The sequence below is a fragment of the Myxocyprinus asiaticus genome, chromosome 34 (assembly GCF_019703515.2).
Source record: "Myxocyprinus asiaticus isolate MX2 ecotype Aquarium Trade chromosome 34, UBuf_Myxa_2, whole genome shotgun sequence".
Taxonomy (NCBI): Eukaryota; Metazoa; Chordata; class Actinopteri; order Cypriniformes; family Catostomidae; genus Myxocyprinus; species Myxocyprinus asiaticus.
Genome location: NC_059377.1, coordinates 24,677,467 through 24,701,049, shown reverse-complemented (window position 1 = coordinate 24,701,049; position 23,583 = coordinate 24,677,467). Strand labels below are relative to the sequence as shown.

The 23,583-nt window shown below is 38.6% G+C and overlaps 1 protein-coding gene across 4 annotated transcripts in view; it reads left to right on the top strand.

Annotated features, from left to right (window-relative positions):
- Positions 1-23,583, top strand: part of LOC127425295 (calcitonin gene-related peptide type 1 receptor-like) — a 100,417-nt gene that overhangs the window by 38,330 nt on the left and 38,504 nt on the right. For 3 of the 4 annotated variants that reach the window (XM_051671094.1, XM_051671093.1, XM_051671092.1), the window contains 6 exons: positions 4,971-5,078; positions 9,517-9,620; positions 10,767-10,929; positions 11,052-11,162; positions 13,400-13,512; positions 14,425-14,516. In XM_051671094.1, the coding sequence (XP_051527054.1) occupies positions 4,971-5,078; positions 9,517-9,620; positions 10,767-10,929; positions 11,052-11,162; positions 13,400-13,512; positions 14,425-14,516 (691 nt within the window). Of the gene's footprint in view, positions 1-4,970; positions 5,079-6,191; positions 6,321-9,516; positions 9,621-10,766; positions 10,930-11,051; positions 11,163-13,399; positions 13,513-14,424; positions 14,517-23,583 lie in introns of those variants that run through there. The other variant, XM_051671095.1, reaches the window with a different exon arrangement.

Genomic DNA, 23,583 nt, shown 5'->3' with positions numbered 1-23,583 from the left:
GCAGACAGCACAGCTTTCCACAGATGATGTGATTTTGCGCTCAAAAACAGAATACAGGGATTTCGAGACGCATTTTTCAGTGTTCCCTATCTGTCACTCACTCGACGTTGTGTCGATGTAGTGACACTAGGGTTCACTCTTGGAAGCCCCAAACACCTCTGCTTTTTGAAAAAAGGTTAATGGGAATTGGCAAGTGGACTCCAACTGGACATACGGGTATAAAAGGAGCTGGTATGCAACCACTCATTCAGATTTTCTCTTCGGAGCCGAGCGGTTGTGTTCAGCAAGCTGAATTACTCTGCCGATCCATTCACCTCGAAAAGCTGTTGGATTTACGGCGCATTACAGCGGCTTCTACCCCTCTTCCACTGATGAAGTGCAGAGAACGCCCCTGGGCACTTCAGCAGCTAAAAGAGTATATTCTTCCTACTGAAAGAGTATATTTTCCCTTTTAAAAGAGTGGCATTAACAGAGAGCGTCTTTTTAAAGATGCCTCTCCTTTTGTGTGTATTTCCTGGTTGCGGTCGTTACCTCTCCGCTTCCGATGGCCACGATCGCGGTCTTACGTGCTTGGGCGCTGCCGACAGCGTTCGTGGAGGGTTCTCACTGCAAGAGCGTGACCATGGCAATGTTGCGGTCGCGATTTTACCTTCGTTAGGTGGAAAGACCACCCCAGCGGCTCCTCGCCTCAGTCCTTCTACCTACGGGTTTGAGGCCGCATCGGTTAGCACTGGGGGCGATTTGGGGACCCCAATGGGAGCCACTCTGCCGGGTAACTCCCCACTGACCTCCCATTCCCCAGTAAGCTCGTTTGCCCCACTGGGATGAGACCACCGGCTCATCTCAGGGTTTCGGCGCTCGCGAAGTGGATGAGCTCTCGATTGCAGCATCGGAGAGCGGGCTGTCCAGTCTGACGCTGAGGACTCTGAACCGGGCTTTGCACAGACTCCCGTTCAAGATGCTGATGCAAAAACGCATTCTAGCAAGCGTCCGGCATCAAGATTGGTTCACAGCGGTAGACCTAAAGGACACGTACATACACGTCTCGGTTTTACCTTGACACAGACCCTTCCTGCGGTTTGCTTTCGAGGGCCAGGCGTACCAGTACAAGGTCCTCCCCTTCTGCCTGTCCTTGTCCCATCGCGTCTTCACGAAGGTCGCAGAAGCAGCCCTTGCAGGGAAGTGGGTGTCCGCATCCTCAACTATCTCGACGACTGGCAAATCCTAGCTCACTCTCGGGTTGTGTTGAGTGAGCAGTTGAGCTTAAGGCACTCTCTTTGAAGACTGCCCTCCTGACTGCGCTCACTTCCATCAAGAGGGTAGGGGATCTGCAGGCGTTCTCTGTCAAAGAATCATGCCTGGAGTTCGGTCTGGGTTACTCTCACGTGATCCTGAGACCCCGACCGGGCTCTGCCCAAGGTTACCATGACCCCTTTTAGGGATCAGGTGGTGAACCTGCAAGCACTGCCCCAGGAGGAGGCAGACCCAGCCTTGGCGTTGCTGTGTCCGGTGCGTGCTTTACGCATCTATTTGTATCGCACGCAGAGCTTTAGAAGCTCCAAGCAGCTCTTTGTCTGCTTTGGTGGACAGTGGAAAGGAAGCGCTGTCTCCAAACAGAGGATCGCCCACTGGGTCATTGACGCTATTGTGATGGCATATCACACTCAGGACGTGCCGCCCCCAGTGGGGTTACGAGCCCACTCTACTAGGAGTGTAGCGGCCTCCTGGGCCCTGACCAGTGGTGCCCCTTTGGCAGACATCTGCAGAGCAGCGTGCTGGGCAACACCCAACACCTTTGCGAGGTTCTACAATTTCCGGGTTGAGCCGGTTTCGTCCCGTGTATTGTCAGGTATGAGCAGGTAAGTTCCGGGACAGCTGGCCGGGTGTACCGCTTGCACATAGCGCCTTTTCCCTCCCTTGAGGTGAAGACGTGCACTTTTGACTCCCAGTCGTGTTCACAAGCTGTGATCCCTGGATGACTTTCCTCCTTAGCACTGTGGCAGACGAGTTTGCGGAGAAACTCACTGCCAGCCCAGTACGTGTGCTTATTAGGCCCTGTACTGGGGTAGGTGCTCCACATGTGCTGGTTCCCCATAGGTGACCCCATGTGATATCTTCTGCTAAATCGTTTCCCTGTCGGAAAACTGTGTCTTCCTTGGGCAGAGGCCCCTCTGCCCCAGGTCACCATATTTGTAGAAACTCCTCCCCCCTCGGGTAGGACCTACCATGCGACTTCTCCACATGACATAATTCTGACAAGACTCGGTAAGACCATGTGACGTATTTCCACTCAAAATACCCCCCCTTGTCTGGGCGGGGTGTGGTCTCTGTGGTGTCTTCCCCTTGGGAGTGACACCCCCCCGACGTAGACATTTATGGCCCCCAGTCGGTTAACAAATTCCACTCTTTTTGGGGAGAAAAAAGAGGAAAAGAGGCCACGGCTGGGCTAGCCTGTCCCTATTTGTTGGGCAGTCGACTTGTTCCCGAAGGACCGTTCGACACTCATAAGAGCGTTGGGGGAGGTTACGTGATGGCCTGGTGTGCTGGCTACGAGGCACACAGCGGTCTGCCTGTCTTGCACCACCAGTCCACGTAACACAGTTCAGCTAGTTGTGGCATTTTGTATAGGGACCCCTAGTGTCACTACATCGACACAACGTCGAGTGAGTGAAGATAGGGAACGTCCTGGTTACCTTCATAACCTCCGTTCCCTGATGGAGGGAACGAGACGTTGTGTCCCTCTTGCCACAACACTGAACTACCCACTGAAATGGCCGGGACCTTGTATCGGCTCCTCAGCACAAAACCTGAATGAGTGGTTGCATACCAGCTCCTTTTATACCCGTATGTCTCGGGGAGTGGCATGCAAATTCCACTCGCCAATTCGCATTGGCCTTTTTTTCAAAAAGCAGAGGTGTTTGGGCTCCCAAGTGTGACCCCTAGTGTCACTAAATCGACACAACGTCTCGTTCCCTCCATCAGGGAACGGAGGTTACGAAAGTAACCAGGACGTTTCTTATTACGTTTAACTTGAGATGGCATCCTAAAAACAAATCTCTCATGATTAGAGGTGGTTGAGGAGAACCCCCTGTCACAGTGTAAAGAGCTTTGGAACCACTAAGGTTAAAAAAAGCGCTATATAAGTGCAGACCATTTACCATTTAGAGGCGCTGAAAACTTGTGAGAGGCAACATAACCAGAGACGCTCCAAAAGCACCTGTCTGATATGAGTACATAGACCAACAAATAAAAATAGCACAGATTGGATTAGGTCAATAATAGGGTTATGTTCATATAGAAATAAAACAAACAATATTTTGACTTTGTCTGCTGCCACAATATGCTGTATGTATGTGATGTAATGTATTTGAATTATAATATGTATTATATATTTATAATTATTTTAATGATTTTAAAGTGATTTTTTTTTTTTTTTCCATCGATATATGCAATTAATTTTATTAATTAATTGGAACATCATGTAATGAATTTGATTAAAATGTTTAATTAATTGACAGTCCTAGTCATTATATTTGCAGTTTATGTTTAGAGTTGCTAGTGGTGCAGAAATTACACACTTCACCTTTAAATTGGTCATGTAATAATTTGTAATGTTGTAATGTTCAATAATTTTTTTTTGTACAAAAAAAGATAACTTAAATTAGGGCTGGGTATTGAAACAGATTTCCCGATTTGATTTGATTATGATTCACAAGCGTTCGATTCTGATCTGTTCTCAATTCAGTTTGATTCGATATCGATTCATATTGGTACATTTCTGTTACAGTGTCCATTTTGATTACATATGAAAGAAATTCTCTCTCAGTTAATGCTCTTAATTATAAGAAACTGTCTAGGCAACCCTTCTAGGTACAAATCAAAAATATAAATTTTACAAATTATATTTGTATCATTAGTTTCTCATCAAATTGGTCACATTTTAGCTTTTGAAAAATGTTCAAATTCAGTCTATTCCATCAATTAATGTCTTGAAATTGCGAATATTATGTTGCATACTGTATATATTTTAGTTAAATGTTTATTGTTTACCTCCATAATTTTTACTATTTACAAGTATTTACATTGATATGTAGAACACATGCTGTCTGTTTAAGACTACCGGCATCAGCCAGTAAGCGCATATAACGAGAGGACGTGCATTTCTGAATAGCATCCATGTGTGATTAGAATTTCATGTTTCTTTTGTTGTTTTAATCAACAACTGACTGTAAAGAACAGAAAGGGTATTACAAGAGACATTATTCAATGACATATAGACCCGTGGATCTCGTCTTCGCGTGAGATTTAGTTGCATATGCAAGTGATTTACTTGTATTATAGAGGATTACCACACAAAGTGAAAGATTTATCTTGGGGTCTAAGAATTTATATAGAGATTGTTCAAACAATGATCGCAATGCATCGGATAAACCATATTTTTAACTAGCCCTGTTTTCAATTTTTATTACCTTTTTCCACCCGTTCTCTGACCCTTAGAATTAAATAGGCTGTTTTTTTTTCTTTTCTGATGTGCCTTTAAGACTCCTATGCAAACACTCTCTTCGAATAGGTAATGACATACAGTGCCAATATAGTTATTAACTTCCATTTCCTTCGATAGCTGCCTCTTGCAAAGTCTGCATTGCATTGTGACAGGTTCACAAAACCATTAAATGTGCCACTCAAACTGTTAATATCAGAATAAAATAATCAGGGACATTGTTAAATATAAACTTCAGCCAATCTTTTCTAACATTAGAATCCTTCAGAAGGATATGCAAAGTGATAGGTGCTACACACAGCCAGTAAATTTTAAAAACTTAGTTTCAATATTTTTTTCACTGGGGAGTAACTTTTAATTTCTGATTATAGTATGTTTTCACGGTACAACTCTTTTATCACTAAACATCAATGAAAATGTTATTTTCCCATGTTATTACCTCTTCAAAGTATCTATAAAATTTTTATAGGTTCATTCTGCAGCAGATTCTGGGATGGCTTGCTCTGCTGGGATAAAACCCCAGCTGGAACCTATGCCTCTCAAAACTGCCCAGACTACCCCAGCTTTGACCCCTTAGGTAAGACTTAGTACAATCACATCTGGTTTTGTCACACTTGAGTATCAAAGCACTCCTCACCCTGCAAATCAATGCAGTTCTACACTACAGCAGGTAGTGTACAATAGGTCTGCCTATTATAAACAAAAGATGTTGCTCCTGAGAGGAATTCCAAAGCATGGACAGCACTCTATCATGATGAGAAGTGAAACAGAGGTGGTAATATTACTCTATCAGAGTGTCTGGAAAGTTTCTTATGAGATTTTATTCAGAGTTTATTTGCTGACAGAGAAGTGTAGGCAGCGATGCAAGAATGTCTTGATCTGTCTCATGTATGTCTTTCTGTCATTCCTCCTGATTCTTTTTGTCCTTCTTGGTTTCTTTACTTTTATTTGGGAATCTCTTTTTGTTCTAAGAGAACAAAGATCTTTGCTGTACAAAGTAAAAAAAATTGTTTTTCTGGTAATATATAGTAGTTGACATGAAATACTTTTAAAAAGCTGACATGAGTTTGACATGCTATTTGCTATGCTGTGGATCAATTTTTTAAATTTTTTTTTAAGAATTCAGCAAATTCCTTTATAATTATTAGGCATGAAACTTTCATGCAGAGCTTGTATTAATTGAAATACTAAATGCAATCTTTGTACATCTAAAAAGTCATTTGTCACACCGCAGGATCATTTAAAATAAACTAGTAAGGGGAAAGGGTGATTTATATAATATTTGGACATGTACATATTATAGTACATACAGTATATTCATAATAGGTACATTGTACAATACATGTAATATACATATACACTCCTGTGCCAAAAAAAAAAAAAAAAAAAAAAGGACCAAGCCCAAAAATGGCAAAACATTAACCTTTAATTGTCTCCACAACAAATCATTGGTCAGGAAATTAATAAGAATGAAACAAATGCACTCCTTGTGCAATTCTGTGCCACCATTTGCTGATTAACTTTTGCTGCAGTAAACTATTTGGGAACAATCTGAAAACAGGGAAATTCACTTATATAGTATTCTTGTATGCAAAGGTAAAATCATGATAATGATTAAACTATATCTGGGTGTACAAATGTTTCCAAAATTTTCTTCTGGGATGTTTTTTTTTTTTTTTTTTCTTAAAAGATTAGTCATTAGTTGGTGATCTGCCATACCTGATGCAGCCCATCAAAGGCCTGATAACAAGCTCATAAATGGAACCAGGAGTGATAGAGCAGGGAGAGATCTACAATATGCAGTGTTGTGAGTCCCAAGGTAAATGTGAACAAAATATTATTCAGGGATTGCTGTCAGAAACAGCAAAGCTGGTCAGGCCAACTGGAGCTATTTTGAAGTTTACAAGGCATTTCTCTATCAGCTATTAAGAGAATAGGCAAATGCTTTGAAACAACAGGTGATATTGCCAGAAAGAAAGGATCTGGAAGGCCCAAAGTCTCTTCATGCAGGGATGACCACCTGTTGAAATTTACAGTTCTCAAAGACAGGAAAAAAAGCCTACAAAAACTGTCAGCAGAATTCAAGACCTCAGAAAACAAGACTCTTTTGAGAAGAACAAAAACCAGAAGGTTATCTAAAGCAGGTTTTGTGTCTAGAAGATGTGTTAAAAAGCTATTGCTGTCTCAGAAAATCATCAAAGACAGAATGAGTTTTTTTGGCAGAATATGGAAAGTTGTATGGTAGCAGAGTTGTGTGGAGTGATGAATCACGATTTGAGTTGCATGGTGATGCTCCAGAGAGGTGTCTTCGAAGATCTGGTGAGAAATACAATAGTGAATGCATCTCTACCACAGTGAAGCATTAATGAAGAGGTGTTATGGTGTGGGGAGCCTTTTCAGCTGTTAATACTGGAGAGCTGCATCACTATGAAAATTCAATTAATGCTTTGGAGTAGAGGAGAATATTGCAGAAAGGCTTGCTTCCCACAATTGAAAAGTTATTTTCTAAAGAGGAACGATCAGATGTTATTTTTCAACAAGACAATGCTCCTGCCCACACTGCAAAGACCACCAAGAAGTGGATTGAGAACAAGTCCATCAGGCTCATGTTTTGGCCTGGTCAGAGTCCAGATTTGAATTGGAAACATTTTTCATCAACTCCTCAACTGTTTGAAGCTATCAACATTCAGTGGAAAAACACTGACTCTTCTGTAAAAAGCTGTCCGCAAGTTTACCCACAAGGCTTAAACATTTAAAGAAATCAAAGGGGAAATACTCTAATATTGATTTAAAAAGAAAAAAGTCCATGGACACATTTTGCTACAAAAAATTAAATAATATTTTATATATATACACTTATTTATTCCAAAAGTTTGGAATAATGTACAGATTTAGCTGTTTCGTGAGGACATTTGTACTTTAATTCACCAAAGTGGCAAACTGATCACAAAGTATTGTCAGGACATTACTGATGTAAAAAACAGCACCATAACTATTTGAAAAAAGTCATTTTTTATCAAATCTAGACAGGCCCCATTTCCAGCAGCCATCACTCCAGCACCTTATACTTGAGTAATCATGCTAAATTGCTAATTTGGTACTAGAAAATCACTTGCCATTATATCAAACACAGCTGAAAGCTATTTGATTCATTAAATGAAACTTAACAAGCTTGTTTTTGAGTTGCCACAGTATGCAATAGACTGGCATGTCTTAAGGTCAATATTAGGTCAAAAATGGCAAAAAAAGAAACAGCTTTCTCTAGAAACTCATCAGTCAATCATTGTTTTGAGGAATGAAGGCTATACAATGCTTGAAATTTATATTTATTCATATAAAGGTATACACTACAGTCTTCAAAAACAAAGGACAACTGGCTCTAATGGGGCTTTTCCACTGCACGGTACAGCTCGACTCGACTCTGCTCGCTTTTTGGGGGTTTTCCACTGTGGATAGTACCTGGTACCTGGTACTTTTTTTAGTATCACCTCGGTCGAGGTTCCAAGCAAGCCGAGCCGATACTAATTGTGACGTCAAAACCCTGCAGATCACTGATTGGTCAGAGAGAATCGTCACTACCAGCGTCACTGGATTTGCGACACGGGACATCAACCCGCTAGTTTTAAAGTTAGCAACAGCGATATCAGTATCTTTGTTCACGCAACTTTCGAATTGTAAAAAGAAATGGCTGTGTGCAAAACCACACCGTGGTCAATAAACGAGGTGCAGATGTTCCTCTCGTTAGCGACTAATGAAACGAAGCGAAACGAAAAAGTATTTCAGGAAGTGTCTCAGCTGTTGGCTGCACACGGCTACCACCAGACCTACCAACAGTGTAGGGAAAAGTTTAAAAAACTTAAAAGTGACTACAGAACCATCAAGGACCACAACAGCTGGAGTGGTTCAAACAGAAGAAAGTGGAAGTGTTATTGTTTATGGTCAGTAATGTTTGTGTCATGTTTAAGATGATGTCACGGCAGTAGAGGTGGCGCAACTATGACAATCAGTGAATAATCCCACCCACGTTGAGATGGCACTAAACTGCAGTGGAAAAGCAAGCTCAGAAAAGTAAAGTGAGCAGAGTCGAGTCGAGTCGAACTGTAACGTGCAGTGGAAAAGTGCCATAACAAGGACAGAAAGAGATGTGGAAGGCCCAGATACAACTAAACAAGAGGATAAGTACATCAGAGTCTCTAGTTTGAGAAATAGACACCTCACATGTCCTCAGCTGACAGCTTCATTGAATTCTACCTGCTCAACACCAGTTTCATGTACAACAGTAAAGAGAAGACTCAGGGGTGCAGGCCTTATTGGAAGAATTGCAAAGGAAAAGCCACTTTTGAAACAGAAAAAAAGAAGGTAAGAGTGGGCAAAGAAACACAGACATTGGACAACAGATAATTGGAAAAGAGTGTTATGGATCTTAACCCCATTGAGCTTTTGTGGAATCAGTTAGACTGTAAGGTGCGTGAGAAGTGCCCGACAAGACAGCCACATCTATGGCAAGTGCTACAGGAAGCGTGGGGGGAAATGTCACCTGAGTATCTGGATAAAGCTACTCAGGTGACAGCTAGAATGCCAAGGTTCTGCAAAGCTGTCATTGCTGCACATGGAGGATTTTTTGATGAGAACTCTTTGAAGTAGTTTAAGAAGTTCTGAACATTTTTTTCAAATTGTAATAGTAATTTTTCATATTATTAATGTCCTGACTATACATTGTGATCAGTTGAATGCCACTTTGGTGAATAAAAGTACCAATTTCTTTCCATAAGAGCAAAATCGGTACATTATTCCAAACTTTTGGCCACCAGTGTATATAGGTAAAAAGGACAAGCAGTGAGATCTATAAGAGAACAGTAGTTTGTTGAGGTGGAGATACTTATATTCTCATTTGTTCTCTGATAGAGACTGGTCTGTCCAATAATCAGCACTCTTTATTTGTACAGATACACAGATTGATTGATTCCTGAGGCAGAGAGCTGGAGTTAATCACATTGGACTTCTTTTCCCTACAGAAAAAGTAACCAAATACTGTGATGAATCTGGTAGTTGGGTGCACAGTTCATCCACCAATAAGACCTGGTCCCATTGTCTCACATTCTCAAAGGAAAAAGTAAAGGTAAATCAAATTATGTAATAGGTTTATATTAAAGAAATGATGTACCCAAAATTATTTTTTTTCCCCATTATTTACTCACTTTTATGTCCTTCCAAACCCATATGACTTTCCTTCATCCATGGAACTCAAAAGGAAATGTTAGATCTAATGACAAGCAAAAAATATGGGACCCACTTTATATTTGGTGTCTTTAACTACTATGTACTTAAAGGTGCTGTAAGCGATTTTTTTTTTCCATGGAAAAGTATGCAAACAAATTTTCCTACTCCCTTAAAGATATTAATTAAATAAGTGTCCTGAGATATCTCACTGGTCTCTGTGACAGTTGTAGACTTTGTAAAGGGCAAACAAAAATGTGTTTGCGGACCATGGACATTGACGCTTTTCACCTGTCAGTCATTTTGCTTATTCTCATTTGAAGCGGATCATTGAGGCTATGATTCATAATGTTTGTAGTTGAGGGCGCTGTTGTGCCACTGTTGAATTTGACAGCCACAGGAACAAACAATGCTGCTGTTTTGCTCCGTTTTTGTCTTAAAATTATCTTTGTGGGGCGGGGTTTTGGAATGAGGGGGCGTGGCTAATCCAACATCTCAGTCACGTGAAAGCTTCACAATGCCAAAATTGGTTACAGCACCTTTAAGCATTTAATATAATGTATTTATTATGTACATACATGTTGATGCATTGTACTTACATTTAAAGTACCTGCATTTAATTCCATCTGTATTTACACTGTTTACCTTACCCTTAATCATAAACCTAACCCAACCCTTACCTCTAAACCTAACCCTACCCTTACCCTAAACCCTAACCCTAAACCTACTTGTACCTTAACCTCAGTATCAGCAAATGTGAATCTTGTAAGAATTTTGCAGGAAAAAATGTAGTTACACAACAAGTACATTGTATTGTATGTATTTTAATGTTAGTACATATCAGTTAAAGTCACCTAATATAAAGTGGGACCAGAAGAAGCAATGCAAGTGAATGAGACATTCTGCTTTATATCTTTAGTGTTCCACAGAAAAAAAGTCATATGTGTTTGGAGCAACATGATGGTGAGTAAATGACATTTTATTTTTGGATGAACTTTCCCTTTAAATTGATGTTCTATTCTCATAATAAATGCTTTTTTCCCGGCAGACATTACCAGTTCATGGCTTTTTGGAGACAGAGATGGATCCTACAGCTGAGAGTCAGGTCAGCCCTGTAGTGACTCAGAAAGCAGAGGAGAGGAAGAAGATCATCAATGGTCAATATAAATGCTTTGAGAAAATGAACAGAGACCTGCCATATAACAAATCAGGTGTGAAAACACAGTGCCACAGAGGAGGTTTGAGATTTAATCATCAGATGCTCATCACACAAAGTGCCATGAGCAACTGCATGGTGGAAACGGTCCTAAATTGCTAGTGTGCTTGTCTTTAGGTCCATATTGTAACCGGACTTGGGATGGCTGGCTTTGCTGGGATGACACTCCAGCAGGAATGTACACATCTCAAAACTGTCCCAACTACTTTCCTGACTTTGACTCTACTGGTAAAATTATCTAATTTGTTACTTAACTGATTTTTTAGTACACTTATAACGGTATACTTCTATACTTCCCATTGAAACAGCTAGTTTGGCCGGTAAATATCAATATTTGCAGATATTATTGGGAGAGGGACTTTCTCTAGAGAGAATTTGACTGAACAAAAATCTATGTAGTGCAAGATGAGTCATCAATAATTTTAGCCAGTTTTTTCAATAGAGAAAGATGGTAACACTTTAAAATAATTTTCCAGTAGGTAACATTAACTTACAATGAACAATAAACACTTACTGAGCACTTTATTAGGAACACTATAGTCCAAATAAATTGCCAGACGTGGTCTTCTGCTGTTGTAGCCCAACTGCCTCAAGGTTCAATGTGTTGTGCATTCTGAGATACTGTTCTGCTCACTACAATTGTACAGTGGTTACCTGAGTGGTTACCTGAGTTACCGTAGCCTTTCTGTCAGCTCAGACCAGTCTGGCCATTCTCCACTGACGTCTCTCATCAACAAGGCATTTCCGTCTGCAGAACTGCCGCTCACTGGATGTTTTTTGTTTTTGGCACCATTCTGAGTAAACTCTAGAGACTGTTCTGTGTAAAAATCCTAGGAGATCAGCAGTTACAGAAATACTCAACCAGCCCGTCTGGCAACAACAATCATGCCACAATCGAAATCACTGAGATAACATTTTTTCCCCATTCTGATGGTGAATAAGTAGGTGTATGTGTTCATTATAAAGTGCTTAGTGAGTGCATTTTTTACAGCATTTATATATCTTTGTTAATGTTAGTTAATAAAAATAAATGTGTTCATTGTTAGTTCATGTTAGTTCATAGTGCATTAACAATGTTAACATATACAACTTTTGATTAAAAAATGTATTAATATATCTTGAATCTAGGATTAACCAAGATTAATAAATGCTGTAAAAGCATTGTTCATTGTTAGTTCATGTTAACTAATTTTAATGAATTGAACCTTATTGAAAAGTGTTACCAGAAGACTAGGGATGCACCGATGTATCAGCTGCCAGTATTTATCAGCCAATTATTGACCAAATTAAAACCATCGGCATATCAGTTATAAGCATGAAAACACAGATAGAAAAAAACTATGGTTTATTTTGAATTAATTAGTAACACACGTTGTAATAACTCGGTGAATTCAAATGTACTATCCAGAAATAATAATAGCCACAATATGCAGAAGACTTTGACTTTTGAGACATCAGTATAATATCAATTAATGCTGTATGATTGATTGAATTAAGATTGAAATCACAATATGGCCTCGCGCAATAACAACTTTAAAAGCCTGCATTTTAAAATATAGTCTGCTTTCAGCTTTTCAGTCAAAGCTGTATGAGCAAGCAGTACTCTCTAGCAGTCTGGACAGCATTATCCATTATACCAATATAATACAGAATTTAAAAGGGAATTTTGTTCCTTTGGTTAAATCTTTTTATTTTCCCTTGTGGTTGACATTTCCATGGAATTCCCCAACATACTGCATGCCTGGTATGAATTTGTAATGTTCTATTTTTGTTGTAATGTTCTGTTGAAATAAACTGAAAAACAGAAGTGCAAATTTTTTTTTGAATTACAAAATAACATTTTTCTCATATCAATCACTTATTTTTAGAACAGAAAAAAAAATGCTTTTGTACCTCTTTGTATATTTGAAAGCATTATTACAAAATAAAATCTGATGACAAATAAGGTAAGTGGCAAAAAAATTGGTATTGGCTATAGTTTATTTATTAAAATTGGTATCGGCCAAAAATGTTCATTTCGGTGCATCCCTAAGAAAGACTATACATTTAAAATAGCCATTTCTACAAAAAATTCATTTAGTCAACTTTTAGGTGTACACTAGCATATAAAAGGCCTCAAAGCTAATTGACATGGACAAAAAGCCACAAAACTCCAATATTGATTTCATGGGACCTTTAACTGCCTTTAAGTGCCTTCAAGGGCAAAGTGGTGGTAGTTTGCACAACTTTTCCATTTCTAATCCATAGTGTCAGCCACTAGGCTACACCTCTCTAATTCTTAAACGATACTCAGTGGGTTCTTAAAAAATCCATAAAAATCCATGTTGATGAGTTTTCCACAGCACATGACAGCTGTCTTTTTGAAAACTTAACTGAAGCAAGTTGAAAGATCTGAACCTTTCTGTCACCAGGGTTACTTTCTTCAAAGATAAATTTGTATCAGAGCTTTCTCCTTGTTTATTTAGAAAGGGTCACAAAGTATTGTGATGAGACAGGAAACTGGTTCAGGCACCCAGAGACTAACAGGACATGGTCCAACTACACCCTGTGCATTGCTCACACCAAGGACAAGCTCAAGGTAGGAGGTTGTAGCTCCCTTTGTATAGTATTCTTTATATTTCTTAATGAGATTTTAATTGGGCAAGTATTAAAAAAAAAAAAAAGAAAGATTTTCAATGTAAACACTTTATTCCCTGTCCATGTGTTTCATAGAGCTCCAGACAGTTTTCTAAATGTTGGGTATCATACTGTAAATATTGCAAAAGGAAACAGGACAAATAATTAATTGATCAGTATATTTGGGCAAACAGATGACAGTGCCAGAAACTGTGATAATTTTTCCAACATACAGTAGTTCAAACAAGTGTAAACATAGAAGCAGCTAACTATAATTGGTCTTCAGACTGTTTGACAGCTTTTCAGGAAATGAATGTTGGATTTGAATATTTGGATCTTGTGTGTTTCCTTCAGACTGAACAGCATGTCTAAGTGGAATGTCTACACAGAGCAGTTTACGGTTTAACAAAACAGATTTTTTTGGAGGACAGTGGCACTGATTATTCATAATATAATGGTTAGAGTGTTGTACAGCTGCTGCTTTACAAACTGAGATGGATGGATAGAGGTGTTAGAGAGAGAGAAAGAGAAGTAGAGGGAAACACATAAACAAATAAAAAGAGCATGTCAGCACAGGCAAGCTCAAATAAATAAGACTTTGCAGCTCACTCCTGACCAGTTGGAATTGACTAGAGTTCATGTAAAAGGCACAACAAGATAAGATATACACTTTCAATGAAACTATTAAATCTGCTTACTTTACTGAGATTTCATCCTCTTTGCATGCAACTAACTGTTCAAAATCAATATTTAGAAAAATGCAAAATATATAAGCACTTTCACAAGTGGACTCAGACTTTTGAACCCTACTATATATGCTGATATCATCTTTTTAAAAAGTATTTGAGACTGACACTTATTTGTCTCATTTCAGATGGCGTATATATTATATTACATGGCGATTGTGGGTCATGCTCTGTCTATAGTATCTCTTCTCATCTCCCTGGCAATATTCTTTTATTTCAGGTGAGTTTATGCCCCACCTTAACTGTCTCTAAACATAAAATACAACTTAAAGATGCCCTGAAATCTTTGCTGCATCCTAGCAGTGACTTCGGAATGATCAATAGTCCTCTCGATGATGTGCCACTCTGTTTGTTTGCCTGTTTTTGGCAGGGCTGTGTGTTGTCTACCCTCAAGCTGTTTGTCATTTGTCAGAGCTGTTGATGACAGTGAGGCGATGCCGGTGTCTGAGATTTATTTAATTGACAGAGTCCTCGTTTAAGCTTCTCAGAGATAGATTTACCAAGAGGCTATTGCTTAGGCCATTCATCACAGTGGCCAATTCAAACTGAATAGAAAAGATGGATGGGCAGTGCCTGTGGCGTTCCACCGCCGGCCTGGCCCCATAGAAATGTAATCTGCACCTGCAACCTGAAGTTAAATGGGTTATCCCATTATATAGAAGCCTGGATCAGGTGATTACTTCCTAAAGTCAGTAAGATTTGCATTTTCTCCTTGCTTACTGATTGAATTATCATAAACAGTGCCTAAAAAACATATCCAACTTTCTCATTTGACTGAACTGCAAATCATACATTGAAATTTAGTTCTCTGTGACTTGTTTGTATGCACTGAAAATGCTTAATTAATTATTTCAATTTGATAGTGTTTTTGCTAGAAAAAAAAAACATTTGCTTTTTTTCAGAACCTCTGATTTTATAATAGATGAAAAGCAATTATTCTAACAAGGACACAATTGCCTTCTGCCTGTGAATCATTAAAATAACTTCTACATTTTTTGGATGGGCCCTTTAGGTTCAGTTACCAAGAAGTTACTAGGAAGTTTCACCAAACAACCTAAACATAGCCTGGCATCCCTCGAAATTCTATGCATAAATAAGGACATGGACATGTTGGTAAAATAAAAGAATAGATACAGGGAATACAGGGACATTGTGCAACTGAACCAATCTGCTGAAAACTTAGTTTAGGAGAAAGTTTATCTTTCAGCTGGAGATTGAACCCAACACTTAGATCGTGTAATCAAATTCTCTTATCTGTCCCTCGTTGTCGCTGCAAAACTAAGGGTGGTCGGGCCTTCTCTGCTGCAGCTCCCAAACTTTGGAACAGCCTGCCCTTTCATGTGAGGTCTGCTCCTTCACTAGCTAGTTTTAAATCTGTTCTTAAATCTTATCTGTATTCTCTATCTTTTGATAATTCTTAGCTGAAGTGTTTTATGTTTTAGTTACACAGACTGAATTCTGTTTATTGCTCTTGTTGTTAATTAATGTTGTCACTTTCATATTTGCTCCTGTATTTATTAATTTTTTTTCTTGATATGTTTTATATTTTACTGTACAGCACTTTGGTGCAACTGTGTTGCTTTTAAATGTGCTCTAGAAATAAATTTGGACTTGACATGACTTGACTTGAACAAGGCCAAATAAGCAGCATGGTAGCTTAAGTAACAGCAACAAAAAAGTTTAATGTCCCATTTGAAACCCTGTGGGATTATTTAGAAATTCTGGTACATAAGCATCATCTATCAAATACTAGCAGGGACTTGCATGGAGAAATTAACCAAAATCACAGCTGAACAATGTGCAAAGCAGCTATGAGCCCAAAAGATTTACTGTAAAGCTATCATATCAGTAAAGGGATTGGTCTACAAAATGTTTCACAATTTCATTGCTGTCTGCGATGGAGGACTCGAGCACGAGACTTGATTCAAAGCTCTAAATTTCTCTTGGGCTACTTACTTAATGAAGTTAATATTATATGAAACATTATAGAAATTAAGAGAATTAAAGGTGTTGGTGGAGTGAGCCAGAAGAATTGTTATAGGAATGAGGATGCTATCATTTATATACACTCACTGAGCACTTTATTAGGAACACCTGTACACATACTTATTCGTGTGATTATCTAATCAGCCAATCATGTGGCAGCAGAGCAATGCATAAAATCATGCAGATACGGGCTTCAGTTAATGTTCACTTCAATCATCAAAATGAGGAAAAATGTGATCTCAGTGATTTTGACTGTGGCATGATTGTTGGTGCCAGACGGGCTGGTTTGAGTATTTCTGTAACTGCTGATCTCCTGGGATTTTCACACACAACAGTCTCTAGTGTTTACTCAGAATGGTTCAAAAAACAAAAAACATCCTGCAGTTCTGTGGACAGAAAAGCCTTGTTGATGAAAGAGTTCAACAGAGAATGTTCAGACTGGTTCAAGTTGACAGAAAGGATACGGTAACTCAGATAACCACTCAGTATTATTTTTGAGAGCAGAATAGCTATAGAAATAGAAAGTGAGATCATTTTTCAATTTTGCAAAAGTGTTTTTTAAATGGATGTTTAAACAAAGGACGATTTTTCCAGTGATGCCTCAGTAAACAACACTAACAAATGTACTCTTCAAACTGGACTCCTATTTGCAGGCAAAAACTGCCGCTAATTTGGATTCTGTGTCACAAAAAGGATGATTTCTCATCATTGTGTTTTATTGACTGCAAATCTTTGGTGTCCATTTGTCTGACAGAGCTGCACTAAGCTCTGACCCAAATCAGTAGTGTTTGTCAGGTTTTGTGTGTCATTTCATGCTGTCTTGGTTTTCTTCCTCACCCTAGTCAGTATCCCCTGAGGTAAACTCAACTTCATGTGCAGTTAAACGTAGGGGCCAAAAAGTGTCTTTTACATTTGACAGCACATAAGCTCTATACATTGCATACAGTATGACTGTTGTACAATCTCACTATCTCCACTTTAAGTACATGATGCTTTTTGCCACCTTTGAAGTACACTATTAACAATTGCAAAGTTAAAAGGCAATGAATCCATTAAAGCACCTCTCAAGCCTGTTAGGATTTGAACCTCATATTAACATTAGTGCTGAAATGACGAATAACTGCAAATACCAGTAAAGAAGAAATTACTGTCTGTTATCAAGACATTCAGAGCAACATAACTCCTGTAAAAGCATACCTTTTATAGACTATGTATTTATATTTAAATTGGGCATACAATGTTAGATATTCATTAAAATATTTAACATCCTTAAATAAGATACTAAATTCTATGAAAATAGAAAAAGCACGGTTATTTTAATATTTGGATGCACCTGTCTATAGCTTAATTTTTTAGATGATTAAATTTTAATTGTTCTTTGTCATATTGTATTGTCTGAACTGAACTGAGTTAAGTAGTATACACGTGTCAGTGGGAGGACTATTTGGTCTGACCAACTTTTGCTTAGTATGACAAAAAATAAATTGAAATATTATTCCATATATTCACAAATGTAAATGTTTTTGATATCTCAAATAACATCATGACACATCACATGTAAAACAAATTGTGTTCGGCAAGTTCAGTGCAATATCTGGAGTGTGGCATAGCAACGCTTGTTTTTATGGTACGGTTGTGATATTTACAGTCTAAACTCCTAAAAGTCTTAATGTTGTCTTATTGAGTCCAGATGTGGTGCTCAGAGAGCTACGTGACAGCAGATACAGCCGCACTAAGCTTTTATTTATGCCCTCTGAATAATGCCAGAAATTTTTGGTTAGGAATATGGGAAATAGCTATGGAAAATGAGCTCAGATTTAACCCCCATCCCTCCATTGCTCCAGGTACAGCTTTGCACTCAGGTTAATCTCTCCTGGAAATTTTAGGCTAAACTGAGTGAAATCATACAGCATGAGTAGCACGACATCACTTCCTGTTGCTGCTGGCGCCTAGCTCGAGTCTGTGTTTGTAACCTGCTAGCTTTTTTAGCATCGCTTATCTATCTTTTCAGCTTTTAATATTTAATATCTGCCATTTTTCAGTGCACATCAGGTTTTCCCCCGCATTATTCTCTTATCGCGATTCAACTTCGTGCATTTTTCCGCATGCATCCGCTTTTTATTTTTATCGCGATTAAACTGCGTGCATTTTACAGCTTGCACCCATTTTCTCCTCTGTGTTACATGGATTATTGCATCGATCTCAAAACACCGCTTATCAAGAACAACATAACAATTGCGTGAGGGATTCACATCGATCTCAAAACCTCGCCACTCAGGAGCAAGGAATTGCGGTAAGTCATGGCATCCGCTCATATTATTGCTTCCTGCATTACATGCCACATGTTTACTATAGCTTCTTTCATCATCAGTGAGGGATTCACATGTGAAAAATGTAAGGCATTAGTCAGGATGACAGAGAAGTTTAATGAGTTAGAGACCCGCATCAGAACGCTAGTGGAGGTCAGTGAGAAAGAGAAGCCGGTAGATACTGTTTTGGATGCGGGTACTACAGCGAGCAACACACACACTTTGGTTCTGGCTGAAGAGCCCCCACAGCAGCGTGTTTGGGTGATGTCTCGGTGGCATACTCGCTCAGCAAAGCGACACCACTCTCCCGTTCCTGTTAGGGTTTCCAATCGATTCTCCCCACTCATTAATGCACCCACTGAGAATCATGTTGAAAGAGCCTTGGTCATAGGTGATTCTATTGTCACGGTTTCAGTTTCGCCAGTCGGAGATCACTAGAGATAATGTTAAAGAGGTGTGTGAACTTGCAAAAACTATGTCAGACACTGTAATATGATCTGGCCCCCTCCCTGCTCATCATGGTGATGAGGTTTATAGTAGATTTATAGTAGAGTGTCACTGAACAGAAGGATGTCTGAGTGGTGTCCAGAGAATAGCATAGGATTTATAGACAACTGGAAGAGTTTTTGGGGTAGACCTGATCTGTTAAAGAGAGATGGACTCCATCCCTACAGGGAAGGTGCCGCTCTCCTCTCTAGTAATTTGGCTCATAGTCTTAATAGTGATAGTATTTGACTAACTGGGGCCCAGGTCAGGAAGCAGACAAACTGGCTAATCCGAACGTATGCTAGCTGCCTTGAGACGTCACACAGGTCACATAAACTACAACACATAGAGACTGTATCACCTAGATATCACATAGAGACTGTGTCTGTTCCCCGAAATACCAAACACAAACCCCTCATTTAGAAAAATTTTGATTAAGGTCAAACTTGAAAAAAACTAAAAAATTGAAGATAAACATCATATAAAGATAGGGCTACTAAACATTTGATTTCTTTCAACCAAAGCACGAATTGTAAATTAAATTATTACAGATCATAGTTTGGATGTACTCTGTATGACTGAAACCTGGCTTAAACTGGATGAATATATTAGTTTAAATGAATCTACTCCCCCAGGTTATTGTTATAAAAATGAGCCTTGTCTGAAGGGTCGAGGAGGAGGTGTTGCTACAATTTACAGTGATGTTTTTGGTGTTACTCAAAGGACAGGATATAAGTTTAAGTCTTTTGAATTAATAATGCTTAATGTAACACCGTCAGATATAAATTTAAAAAATCTATGTCGCATTTGCCCTTGCTACAGTATATAGATCACCCGGGCCTTATTCTGATTTCCTTGGTGAATTTGCAAATTTTCTATTAGATCTAGTAGTTAATGTAGATAGAGCTTTAATTGTTGGTGACTTCAACATTCACATAGATAATGAAAATGACACATCGGGATTAGCATTTGTCGATATTCTCTACTCGCTTGGAGCCAGACAAAATGTGACAAGACCAACTCATCGCCATAATCATACGCTAAATTTAATTCTGTCATATGGAGTTGATACTATAGAAATTCTACCGCAGAGCGATGACATCTCAGATCATCACCTCGTCTCTTGTATGCTGCAATCAGCTAATGTTAATCAATCTACACCACGCTATCTTTCAGGTAGAACAATTCTTTCGACCACTAAAGATAGCTTCACTAATAATCGTCCAGATCTATCTCATTCACTCAGTAAGCCCCAAAGTCTAGAACTTGGTGAAATAACAGAAAATATAAATGCAGTCTTCTCTAGCACTCTTGATAGTGTCGCCCCCCTTCGATTAAAGAAAATTAAAGAAAAATGCCCCACACCATGGTACAATGATCACATTTATGCACTCAAGAGAGCAGCTCGGAAAATGGAGCTCAAGTGGAAGAACACAAAATTAGAGGTATTTTGCGGTGTATGAAAGGATAGTGTCTGTATCTAGAGACGGGCACTAAAAGCTTCCAGGTCAGCATATTTTAGCAAACTCATAGAAAATAACTACAACAATCCTAGGTGTTTATTCAGTACTGTGGCTAAATTGGTTATGAATAAAGCCTCAACTGAACCAGATATTCCATCGCAGCACAATAGTAATGACCTCATGAATTTATTTACTGATAAAATTGAAATAATCAGAAATAAATTTAGAATTATGCAATCATCTGTCACAGTACCTCAGAAAATAGTGTCTCATAATTTTCCACACGTGAAACTTCAATCCTTCACTGTCATAGTTCATGAAGAGCTAACAAAATTTATCGAAACATCAAAAGCATCAACAAGTAAGTTAGATCCAATACCAACTAAGCTCTTAAGGTATTCCCTGTAATCTCAGAACCTCTTCTTAATATTATTAACTATCCACTATCCTTAGGACATGTCCCAAGAGAACTTTAAAATGGCAGTTATCAAACCACTTATTAAGAAGCCACAACTTCATCCTGGAGAATTGGCTAATTATAGACCGATTTCAAATCTTACGTTTATATCGAAAATATTAGAAAAGTTTGTGTCCTCCCAATTATGTTAATTTCTACAGAGACATAGTTTTAGGGCCTCTGCTTGTTTCCTTATATATGCTTCCCCTGGGAGATGTTATCAGGTATCATGGAATAAGTTTCCACTGTTATGCCGATGATACCCAACTTTGTATTTCTTCGAAACATGACTAAATTTCACAATTCTCCATATTAGCAGAGGGTATTAATTAAATCAAAGATTGGATGGCCAGAAATTTCCTTCTACTCAATTCCGACAAAACAGAGGTACTAGTTATTAGACCAAAAACCTCTAAAAATAAGCTGATAAAATATAATTTGACTCTCAATGGATGTACTGTTACATCTTCTTCAACAGCGAAGAACTTAGGTGTTATATTTGATACCAATATGTCATTTGAAAATCAAATTTCCAATGTTTGTAGAACAGCATTCTTCCACCTAAGAAATATTGCTAAGTTATGACACATGCTCTCTGTTGCTGATGCCGAAAAACTACTTCATGCGTTCATGACCTCGAAACTAGATTATTGTAATGCATTACTGGGAGGATGTCCAGCAAGTTCAATAAATAAACTTCAATTGGTTCAAAATGTAGCAGCCATAGTGCTGACTAGAACCAAGAAATATGATCACATTAGCCCCATTTTATCGTTGTTACATTGGCTACCTGTTAAATTTCATATTAATTTTAAAATTCTGTTAACTGGTCTAGCTCCAGTGTATTTAAGTGACCTTCTACCACGCTATATTCCATCACGTTCATTACGATCGCAAAACTCTGGCCTGTTAATGGTCCCTAGAATATATATAAATCCACAAAAGGAGGTAGATCCTTTTTCTATTTGGCTCCTAAACTATGGAATAGTCTCCCTAACACTGTTCAGGATACAGACACACTCACTGAGTTTAAGTCTAGACTAAAGACTCCTCTATTTAGCCAGGCATACACCTAATTTATTCTTCACCACACAGTTAGGCTGCTTTAGTTAGGTCTGCCAGAACCTGAAGCATTGATCGTAATCTATAACTCTGCAAAAAATTTTATGGCATCTACGCTAATATTTTTCTATTTGTTTCCATGTCTCAACCTATCCCGAGGTCACCAGAACTGGCCGGATCCAACTCCATTCTTGCTTGGTATCGGACTCCACTGCTACATGTCTCTGAGTGATGATGACAAAATGCAGCCGGTGCCAGCCAGACATCACTTCAGTCTATTATGATGGACCTCAGAGGATGAACGGATGCCAACTGCAACCACAAGACATGTGACACTTCATATGCCATTGCCTGAACCTTGGACTTAGGATAGACCTCACCGAAATTACCGGCCGGTTGAACTGCGAAGCACCTCACTGAACTCGGCCTGCATCACCTTGGTCTAATGATGGACTACACTCTTAAAATGGAATACATAATAAATTGCCAACAAAAGCCTTCATCAGCCAACTAACAAAGGACAATGCATCTATATGAACTTCTGCAGTTAATCCAGGATGAACTTCAAAGACATTACTCATTAATCTTACATTTCTTACAAAATCTTTGTTTAAACACTGGCCCTTAACACTTAGTTTAATCATTTTAAACCATGACTTGCACTGCACATAAATAAGTAATATTGGCATTATATTCATGCTGTTAGCCAAAGGGGAACTGGCCCCCACAATGAGCCTGGTTTCTCCCAAGGTTATTTATCTCCATTAACCCACATCTTATGGAGTTTTGTGTTCCTTGCCACAGTCACCTTCGGTTTGCTCACTGGGTTTCTAAATACAATTATTATTTAATTACTTATGTTTATACACACTTCATAATCGAATTTAAATTACACAATGATGACTCGAAGACTTTATAGATTTTACGGTTTCATTTTCTGTTAATGCATTATTACCTGTAAAGCTGCTTTGAAACGATGTGTGTTGTGAAAGGCGCTATACAAATATAAATGACTTGACTTTCTTAATTGGCTGATTGTACAAGATTCTGAGGACATTTGTTTAAGAATATGTCATTTGATCTCTGGCTGTTGCAAAATAAGTTTAACAAACCCTGTGAGATAGTTGTTACAGGTGTGAGCTTAATTTGCCTTAAAGGGATAGTTCACCCAAAATTGAAAATTCTCTCATTTACTCACCCTCATGCCATCCCAGATCTGTGACTTTCTTTCATCTGCTGAACACATACAAAGATTTTTAGAAGAATAATTCAGCTCTGAATGGTGACCAAAATTTTTAAGATCCAAAAAGCATATAAAGGCAGCATAAAAGTAATCCATAAAACTCCAGTGGTTAAATCCTTGTCATCAGAAGTGATATGATAAGTGTGTGTGAGAAGCAGATCAATATTTAAGTCCTTTTTTTACAATCAGTTCCCACTTTCACATTCTTCTTTTGTTTATGGCGATTCACGTTCTTCGTGCATATCGTCACCTACTGGGCAGGGAGGAGAATTTATAGGAAA